Consider the following 10692-nt stretch of genomic DNA (forward strand, 5'->3'; position numbering starts at 1 on the left):
TACAATGTACTTCTCTCTTTTAAATCAATAAAAATTCAATATCTTTTCTCTTCTATCTCATGAGTTCAATTTACAATATGAACAGAAATCAGACCTCTTTTCTAGTATTCTAATGTTTGGTGCATAGCTTAGATCCTCTTCTATTCCTAAGTGCATTTGGTTGCTATTCATATGTCCCATATGTAGAGGAACAATTAAAAGCCCAATACATATAGTAGATTAAGGTTATCAAAGTTATAGATGACGACTTCAAGAAAAATTATAGGCAACATGATTAAGAAAGATTTAGAGATCAATACTTTATCAATGAACATGATTTATAATAGAAAATTGTGATGTTGCTTAATCCATGTAACTAACTTCATTTAATAGGATCAAAGTTTAATTGTTTTATCATTATGCCATGTTAGTACCAACAATACATTGGTCTAGTGGCGTAAAGTCTCACTAGATCCTCAGATAAGTCAAAACATTATATTCAATTTCTAAGAGCGACACTTGTTGGGAGAGACAATCACATACCCCGAAAGGAATTCCTTACCCATAAAGTAAGGAGATACCCTTGGTTATACCAAAAAAATTATGTGATTAGGAACTCATTCGTGGATGCAAAGCCATCCATATTTTTACAAATGAAAATCACAATTCATCTATCAAATGTTGATGACAAAAGCTAGTTTACATTGTTACCCAACCACTGAAATTTTCAGTAAGGGCAGCGCTATACACAAGGCTCCTACATAGTGGAGTCTAGAGAAGATAAATGTATACATTCGTATCCTGAAAGTATAGAGAAATTGTTTCAAGGATTTGGACTAAAAAGGGCAAAATAGGAAAACTTAAGTCATGCACTTTTCAAGCTTTCCGCTGCTTTAAGAAACCTTCAGTGAGACTACTATACATCAAAGAAGACTAATCAAATTAAAAAATAATGCATGGCAACAAAAGAAAAAACAAGAGTAAATTCCTTATTTTCCTCCAATCAGTTCAGTGGCTTCAGTTATTGCAGCATCTGCAGCATATAATGCCATCTTCTTTATCTGTGAAGAAAGAATATAGCATGGAGTAAGAAATATCTCTAGATACAGCTCATGAATAATACATATGGTTCCAATTGTTTGATCATAAAAAGATTAAATAGTGCATATAGTTAAGCATTTTAGATTGTATATCCAATACTAACATGGCATGCAAACTATGAGATGCCAGAAAGCTAAAAAGTGAAGTACAAAATAACTTTTTGAAGGACATTATTATATACTCCAGATCACAGAAGTGAGATAGAAGAATGAACTTCACAATGTTATTCCATGGAGAATAAAACTTAATCATATCAACTATGAAACTTGTGACATGTAACTTACAAATACAGTTAATCATTGATGTTTCAAAACAAAATATTGTCCTAAGTATTGCAAAATCTGAGGTCATAATGTGCTCAAGAATTATGCAAACATGTACCTCCAATTTATCTTCCTTAGATCTATGGTTTTTTGGAAGCAATCGAAATTCCTCGGTCAGTCGAATGCATTCTTGAACATTCTCAGGTGAAACAAAGTCCAGAGCCACCTTTATGCAAGACTGAGAAATAAAATCATAGCTTCTGAATTAGTGCTGATTAACTTAACTATGACATTATATAGTGCTACTTTCTCTTTTTTCTGACTTCCCCTTACTCTTCAAACCATAAACAAATGTAGGACATGTAAATTCCGTCATTGATTTTTAATATAGAACTGAGATGCGTGATTACCTTTCTATTTCTCACTTGATGTGGGCATCCTGCAGGTATGAAAACAGCCTCCCCAAGGTGTTGCTCAAACGTCCACGGTTCAATACCTGAGAGGAAAAAAATCATGGTTACAAGATCCACATAAAACAAATAACTAGTTAAAGCATAATTTCATACCAAATTCTTGCTTTAGTTGCTTTTTATGCTTCTCATTTAAATAAAGGATCTGGTCATGAATGGGATGAATCACCTGAAGTAAAAGAAAAGTGAAGCATATTTACTCTGAGAATAAAATAAACTAAACAATCCAAAGAAGGTAGGTAGCCATACTTACAGAATTCACTGGTAGATTATTCACGTGGCGAAATTCTTTATAGTGTTTCTTTAGGTATTCCATTAGCTTGGGTACATCCTGCTTACGGAATATGTCCCACACAGCGCTCCCATGTTGAGTCTCCAAATGGTCATCATTTTGAAAGAAGTTTTTACTTGGTGTATTATTTTCAAGTGACTCTACTTTGCCAATCTTGGTTTCTGAACATGGCATGACTGGACAACTCAACTCATTGACGAATGTTGTTTCTTGGGCTCCAATACAAGGTTGATTACATTCAGTGGTGTCAGGATATCTTTCAACATCATTACCATGATCTTGTCCATAAGATTCATCAAGAGGGAGGTCACGACGCGTATCTGTCCCGTCTTTCAATAAGCTATAACTTTCAGCCACATTTCCACAAACAGAATCATATTGAAGAAATGAAAGTTGCTTCTGAGGGAAGTGTAAATCAGAAACATTCTTCCCGGTGCACGAGGGTGACTTCTCAAAAGGCATAGACCTGCTTTTTGATTCAGAACTCATGTATTTGCTCTGCTGTTCACTAAGTTTTTCTTCTGTTGTTTGGCTTCCCAGTAAGGTAGAGTCTCTACTAATAGTTTTTTCTTTTTCAAGGATTTTAGGATCCATCCCAATATCTAGGCGAGGCATTCTTTGTTTTATTCTACTTGAACCAATTGCCTTGTTGTCTTTACCATAGAGCTCACACATATCATCAGCTTCATATTTTTTCTGTAACTTCTTTTTTATTCTGTGTTGCCATGGTGGCGTCTTCACTTCAGCTGTGTGTGTCAGAATATTGACCTGGTCAACACAGAGAATGACTCCAGTGGAATTAGCAACTGCTACGAACCATGAGAATAAAGAAAACATGCATATGGCATGTGAGATGTGAACTATTTCACTTACGTTTTAATTTTCTTGAGGAATTAACTTGTTTTCCAAGATTGCACATAACTTCACACTAATTACACAAATGTAACTATTTACTACTTGTTAAGGTTCCATCTCAAAACCAATTGGCAGTGAGAGGAGTAGCCTAACAAAAATATATAGACCACATCCAAGAGATTGGGGCAGTTGACGTAGGGCTTCCACACACCCCCAAAGAAGCCTGACCGACCAGGCAAAAAGATCTTCCTGGCCCATGAGGGAGAATCAGGAAGATTTGAGCTCTGACTATGATACCATGTTAAGGTTTCATCTCAAAACCAATTGGCTCTAGGCTCATATTCTCTACCCTTAGGGAGTATCACTAAACACTGTTCAATCACTATCTCTCCTATTTACCTACCTATTTTCTCCCTCGACACTTATTTGGGTATCGGAGTGTACCAACCCCACACTCCACTGCTGGAAGAGGGGTACTTGAAGCAGATCCACCATACTGTGTAATGCAGCAATCTTCCTTAGCCCAGTCAGTACATTGCCATCCATCATGATGCTAGATAAACTTCTACTCTAACCCACCTTGGTTGACACTCGAAGGAACGGAACCAATCAGGAACCCAGACATGAAGAACCTGAAGGGGTAGAAAATCAATCACCATAAGTGTGACAGATTTAAATCTTGCAGACTCCTGGTTTTTCCTTCCAACATATATCACAGATTCTTGTCTTCAGTAAGACGCACAAATTACTAAAACATTCTTCTCATTCTATTATGGAGTTTTAAAAAAGACTGATTACATAGCCACATACCCTAAAGTTCAAACAGAAATAAATATCTAGTTTAAAACTTACTGCATCTGAAATGTCACAGTGTAGTTTTGTCACAGAATCACCTCTACCCAGTTCTTCCAAAGATCCATAAGCAATGTATGTCTTGGGGCCTAAATCTGGCTTCAAAACAGCCGGGAGATTTGTCGCAAGATTTGTAATGCCAGATTTGGGATGGGTATAGTCACTAAAGGGAAGCATAGCTATAAACTCAGCACCATGCCGTGGCAGACACTCTTCAAAAGAATTTGACGGAGGCCAATCCTTTAGCTTCAGCATCTCTGGCCATCCATTTCTGTACCTACGACCTTCCAAGTAGCCTTTGAAGAACTGAGAGATATTAATTTCAACCTGCAGCACCATAAAGAACATGTAATATTCTTAGTTCAGAACTACAATAGAAATTTCCTAGCAAAAACTGAAAACCAAGGTCAGTTCGTTGTTGTTTGATAACCAAATTGTCAGGAGTCTACCGAACAGCTTTTGATGACTAAATATATATGCCTTATTTTTTTAGCATGTAAATCATAGTGTATGACATGTCAAGAAATGTAAGACAAACGCGTATAGTTGGACGGTTGTATTTTGGAGGCACATGTGAAGAACTTTTAGCAAGGGTAGAATTGTGTGTAGTACAAGTGTGTGTTTAATTCAGCATTAGATTTTGAAAAAATGCCATTGAGGATATTTTAAAGCTATTCGAGAGGATTTGGCAAAAAAAACCAGGGTGGCTATAACAGCTGACTATGACTAATACATCTTACCCCAAATGGAGCAATTGTGCATTTAAATCAAGCCATATAGAAATTAACTTCTAATTTTATCATACTGTCTGGTTGACGAAAGTGTGAGATAATTATCATAAATCAAATTATGAATTTTCATGATTAAGTGTGCTCAATTGTAAAAGCTGGCCGGAATATGGGATGCTAGCACACTGGGAAATAAGGAATAAGAAAAAGAGTAGCAAACTCAATATTGTAAACCAAATGTGTACCTCACACCAATCCAGGCAATCAATTGCTTTAAAAGTAGCTGCCTCCTCTTTCAATATCTTCTTTGCCCCCCTAAAAGCCCTCCACATCACCATTGGGTGCCAGCTAAGGCCACTACCCTTTTCCAACACATTCCTAACCACAGTAGGTTCACCTCTTCTCCAGTGCCATTGAAAATGCTCAAATTCCGCGTCTCCAATTTTAACAGCATCCGGGCAGTACAAAAGGTTATCATGACTGGTTTCTCTGGAAGCTGCCTTTCTCACGGAACTATGGCACACTAAACATCGCAGAGAAAGATCAACAATAGGTGGCTGATATCTTGCAGTCAGTTCCACTACATTACTAATCAAACTATCAACCCGATTAGCTTCAAAAAGGCGCCTGAGTGAAAGGATAGTAGTACCGCAACCTCCCCTAGCTTTTGGAGGGCAAGGAATCCTACCATTTATCTCTGCTCTCCAAGCAGAAGTTACAGATGGTGTATCAGCTTTTCCCTCACTGGCACTAAAGGAAATATCATCACCATGAAGTCCATTTCTTAGCTCCATGCAACAAGTGAGACAGAGATCATATCTACAATCAGGATTGGGACAACTTCTGTGGAAATTAACAATGGATGTATTGCAGTTGTCACTGTGAAAAAAGAAAATCAACAAATTTGAATAAGAAACTTTTTTAATCTCGGAGATTATAGAAAATAATCAGGACCAATCAAATTATGCCTACAACTATAAAGTGAGATAGTGAATTGGAATTAAAATGAGCGAAAATAACACTTACTACTCTCAATATAACACTCAACCCCATTTTCCCTCATATTACACTCCCCACATTGACCAAAACATTAAAAATAAAAAATCCAAGATGACCAGAATTTTAATCTCAATAACTAGGGTTCATGATATAATACCAATATACTCGATCATCGTCATCAATTAGCGACTGCATAATATCCTCTTCTACCAACTGGGAGGCTGAGATAATTGTACACTTGAAATAAATAGTTAGTCCAACAACTTGATACAAATCAATGAATAACTAAATCAAATAAATCAGATACCAAGCATTGTAGCTTCTACTTCCAACTCTGATCTCTGCTCCTGTTGGATATGTTGGAGTAAAGGCAAAGTTTTGTTAAGCAAGTAAAACAACTTTTGTAATTTGACACCTTTCTCTGCTTCACCACTCCCAGTCTGTGGATAAATAATTCATTTCATAATAAGTGCCAACAGCGCTACATAAGCAATAGAAACATAACAGAATGCAAAAGAAAGAAAAAACACACCTTTACAGATATATTCTGCTTTAAGCACAATCGGCAATTACAATTACCAAGACAAAAGGGACAAGCAATCTCAATCTCCTCCCTAGTTTTCTCTGGGTACCTACATTTTTTAAATTCAAATATCAACTGAACATCAGATCCTATCTGAAAATTCAAGATAATTAGAACTCAAATTAAAATATTTTTTCTTTCGTGAACTTGTTCTCATTGGATATGGATATGATAATTAACATTATAGTGTAACAAATGATTTTAAATCCTCATAATTACTAGATAGGAAAAGTCTTGAATGCTAATTAGATTTCCAAAACAATGGTGGATTTACGTTTTCATTTAGTACTTGCTTTCTTTAGTATTAGGAAATTTGGATTTACTAGGAGAATATAGCAAAACTCGTAATGAATAATTTTAAATGCTGCTAATTGACTTTTAGGATGATTTATTAGAGAATATAGGAAAAACCTAGTGTAATTCATTAGACACTATGTTATGCATTCAGTTGACATTACCATTTTGTTATGCACTCATAACAATACCGCTTTCTTTTGCATTTTGAACAAATGACAACAGTCCTATCATTTCGCCAGCACTGGTGGCACATAGCCTTTGTCTCCTTTTTCCATCTATCACCCTAAAAATAGAACAAAGTGCAAATAAATTCAAATTGGTATTTTCGAGAAAAAGAATGAATTAACAAATAGAATTATATACTCATAAAGAGAAACAATCGATGCTACGGAAATAGAACTAGCAAAATTTCTAACAGAAATATGTTATCACTGCCTTTGTAATGGTATTAGTTGACTATGCAAATATCAGGCTGAACGTACACGAATGTACTTTAAAGGGTAACCCACCGTCAAACCTGAAGATTCTGATTCATGGTATGTAGTTTCTTCCCCTTCATCACCCTTAAAATTCTTGCCTTCGACTAACAACTTTCTGATTCTTTCACTGGATCTCTTTTGAGTACTGCCAATTTCACATGTCGAAACCCTTGATTGCCTTTGTTTAATAGTATGTCTTGTAATTCTTAAACATCTTTCTTGGCTATAATTACCTTCAAGTTGATCAATATCATTTCTGGAGGAGGCAGTTTCATCTTTCTCAGCTACAAGACCATGGCTCTCAAACTCTGAATCAAAAGGCCTAGCAGTCTCATTTTCCTTTCTACCAGAACCCTTCGGCCTGCCAAGCTTTGTTCCACCCTTGTCTGCCTCAACTTCAGGAGAAATGATCCCATCATCTGGTCCATCCAACCTAATAGTCTCACTCTCTTCTTCATTATTAACATGCACAACATTCTTTTTATTTTTTGAACCTTTTGGTCGATCACACTTCTTTAGCCTTGCAATCTCACCAGCAACTTCATTACCAGTATCCACAACATCATTTCTTTTATGTTTTGAAACCTTTGGTTGACCACACTTCTTTGACCATGCAATTCTAACTCCAGCTGCATTACTGACAAATGCAATATTTTTGTTTCTACTTTTCGAATCTTTTGGTCGACTACGCTTTCTTGGCCTTGCAATTGCATTACTAACAAATACAATATTTTTCTTTCTATTTTTGGAACCCTTTGGTCGACCACGCTTCTTTGGGCTTGCAATCTCATTTGGCTGTGCACCTTTATCACTAGCTCCCATGAGTGAAGGTAACGCTTGATCTTTCTCACAAGAGATATTTGATCTTCCATTCCTTAAGCTTGTAACGAGACTCATCCGATCTGTTCCTGCATTATCATTTCCACTAACACCTTGTGCATTCAGGGCCATGCTAAACTGTTTATTCTTATTCATGGAACCCTTAGGCCGGCCTCTCCTAACTCGTGACCTCAAGGCTTCACTTTTTGTCTCTTTATCAATGGCAGCACCTCCTCCCTCTTCAACTCCAAGAACTGTGTTCTCACTATTTGATCCTTTATGCCGACCAGACCTGCGATTTAACCCACACACCTCTATGCTACCAACATTTTTACCTGCACATTTACCACACCCTCCTGGATTTTCAGCACATGCGTGTACATTGTTACCTTTCAACCCCTTACTCTTATTCTTGGAACCCTTCGGCCGGCCTCTCTTAGCCTGCAGCCTCAAGGGTTCACCTCTTGCTTCTTCGTTAGTGACAGCTCCACCATTTAATAGCTCCATTCCCTCTTCAACTCCAGGAACTGTTTTCTTGTTAATTGATCCTCGGCGTGGGTCATCCTGGCCATTACCATCATCATTTGGGGCTGCAATGTTGGGCCTATCATTACCAATTAAAGTGGTATCATCTTCCTCACAAACCCTTTCTTGTGGCTGCAAACCCTGATCATTAAGATTGCAAAAACCAGCTTCACCAAGCTCTTGTAATCCTCCTCCAGAAAGAGGAAGAGCCACAGGGTCATTTTCACAAGCACCTTCACTGCTCCATGGCTGATCCAAACTACCAACTCTATTCCCACTATCAGCTTCAAATTCAACAACCTCATCACCCAGATTTCCACACCCTTCACTAAATCCACCAACTTGAACTTGTTCACCCTCTCTACCAAACAAAAGATTAAAACTTTCATCCACAGAATCATTAACTTGATTAAAATGTACCTCAAAATCGTCAACAACATCGACCCCATCAGGTTCGGTTTTTCTTCTTTTCTTCCCTTTTATGAAGGCTGGTTTATCCATTGAGAAACACAGGTGAGAAGAAATGAAATGTGTATGGTGAAATGTAATGACAGAATCTGGTAGAGTGAAAGAGGAAAGAGGAAAAGCTCAGTGAAACAATGGAGACAGTGACGAGTAAGAGAGAGAGGAAGTGACGTTTCTTGGGGAACGTGAAAAACGACAAAGTTCCTAAATTCAGACAGAACCACATGATTGTTAGCGTCACCGGTTCAATTTAAACTGCTAGACCGGTAGTACCTAACAAAACCGGATGAACATTTTCTGTCTCACAATGAAATGTATCATTCTATGAGGCTGTCTATGGTTGGTCAGAAAAACACATAGTTATTAAATTTTAAATATAAATATATATTTTTAACCAATCACAAGCAGAAGCACATAAAATGACACACCTTTGTAGAACAGTATATCTACTCTCAACCAAATCACAAAACATGGTTTGCTTTTGTGATTAAGATTGGTTTTTTAATTAATTGTTTAATTTTGCTTTGGTTCATGTTTCTGTAAATTTAAGATTGTTGTAGTTTAATCAAATCATATATTAAAGAAATGAATAAGATAGCATGATGTGATACTATTGTTTGAATTCTTCATACAATTTTGTGTAAATTATATTATTATAATTGTTATATGAGAATAAAGTATCTCTTCATAGTATCAGATAACTTATTTTCTCTAGTCAATAAAAGTATGACATATGTACTGTTTTGTTTAGTTTTAGAAATAATTTTGAAGAAAATGATTAAATATGACATATGTCATGATTTTAGTGGTTGTGGGAGATAACTTATTTCCTTATACTATGAGATATTTTATTCTCTTGTTATATATGTTATTATCATATATGATACTATTTACTAAATTGTTACCTATGTGTTATTTTCTCAATATATTGATGACTTTAGAACATATCTTCTAACTTTTGTGGTATTGGATTCGAAACTAGCATATATTATAAATTATTACATATGTTTTTCTTGCTAAGCAAAGAAGAAAGTATAATAAAAACCACAAGGGGTGTGAACTCGTTACAATCAGAAAAGTAATCAATCAACAAGAGTGTAGAATACAAAACCATGGGTCCAAACACCAATTTGTAAAAAACAAGATTGTTGCCACTAGTATTTGATGAAAACCAAGACCACAATCTTACCTGAATTGGATTCATAATTTGAATAAAACTAATCTCCATCCCATTGAAAAATACCTCATTTCTTATAAGCCAAATAGACCAAACTACAGAGAACCAGACCATACTCCAAAGTTAAGCTCATTTCGAGTTACCACATAAACTTAGGTAAAGTTTGAAGAGGGAGAGACAATAATCGGTAAGGATTATATATTCGCCAATCCAAGAATAGAATCTCTACCACACATTTTTAACAAACTCATAAGAAACAGACAGATGGTCAAAGAATTCAATTTCATTTGGACAAAGAACACAAACAATATACACTTCTAATTGGATGATGAACCTCTTGCGAAGCTCTGATTTAACATTTTAAAGTAGATTCTCAAAATTGATTGAACTAACATTCAGCTAACACAGGTAAGTTGTTTTGACTTTATACACCGAGATGAAGCTAAGTTCCAATTCCATTTGTCCCTTAACCCCACCGAACAAGCAAACAGATTAATCACCTCATATAACTCTGATTCTATGTTATGCTCCCAAACAAGCAAATTTCTCCTCCACACCACTTTCCAAACCCAGACCCTATCCTGCCAAAAACAGGATTCTAACACTAATGCTTGTTTGTTAGCAGCAATTGAAAATAGCTAGTCTTGGAAATAATCTTTCAAGCAGAAATTACCAAACCATATATCTAACCGAAAACACATTTGAGAACCATCATCATTGACCTTCTACACATTTGAGGAAAACTAGTCCCGATCAAAACCTTCGAATGACCTCACCTTTCGAATGCCCTTCCAACACTTTGAGGTCA

At 36.2% G+C, this 10692-nt stretch overlaps 1 protein-coding gene across 3 annotated transcripts; it reads right to left on the bottom strand.

Annotated features, from left to right (window-relative positions):
* LOC109335468 (lysine-specific demethylase JMJ25-like) lies at nucleotides 661-8962 on the bottom strand. Of its 3 annotated transcripts, XM_019571608.1 has the most exons (13): nucleotides 6929-8956; nucleotides 6581-6702; nucleotides 6072-6171; nucleotides 5847-5979; nucleotides 5697-5760; nucleotides 4786-5419; nucleotides 3813-4139; nucleotides 2625-2873; nucleotides 2067-2558; nucleotides 1910-1982; nucleotides 1754-1839; nucleotides 1462-1581; nucleotides 661-1040 (listed from the first exon to the last, which is right to left on the bottom strand). In XM_019571608.1, the coding sequence occupies exons 1-13, from the start codon at nucleotides 8741-8743 to the stop codon at nucleotides 969-971; spliced, it is 4287 nt and encodes a 1428-aa protein (XP_019427153.1). In that variant the 5' UTR covers nucleotides 8744-8956; the 3' UTR covers nucleotides 661-968. The 3 variants fall into 3 exon arrangements, 2 of the variants coding, with proteins under 2 accessions (XP_019427153.1, XP_019427149.1); XM_019571604.1 differs by having other exon boundaries at nucleotides 2067-2873; nucleotides 6929-8955; XR_002106206.1 differs by lacking the exon at nucleotides 1910-1982 and having other exon boundaries at nucleotides 2067-2873; nucleotides 6929-8962.

This window comes from Lupinus angustifolius, chromosome LG02 (assembly GCF_001865875.1).
Source record: "Lupinus angustifolius cultivar Tanjil chromosome LG02, LupAngTanjil_v1.0, whole genome shotgun sequence".
Classification (NCBI taxonomy): domain Eukaryota; kingdom Viridiplantae; phylum Streptophyta; class Magnoliopsida; order Fabales; family Fabaceae; genus Lupinus; species Lupinus angustifolius.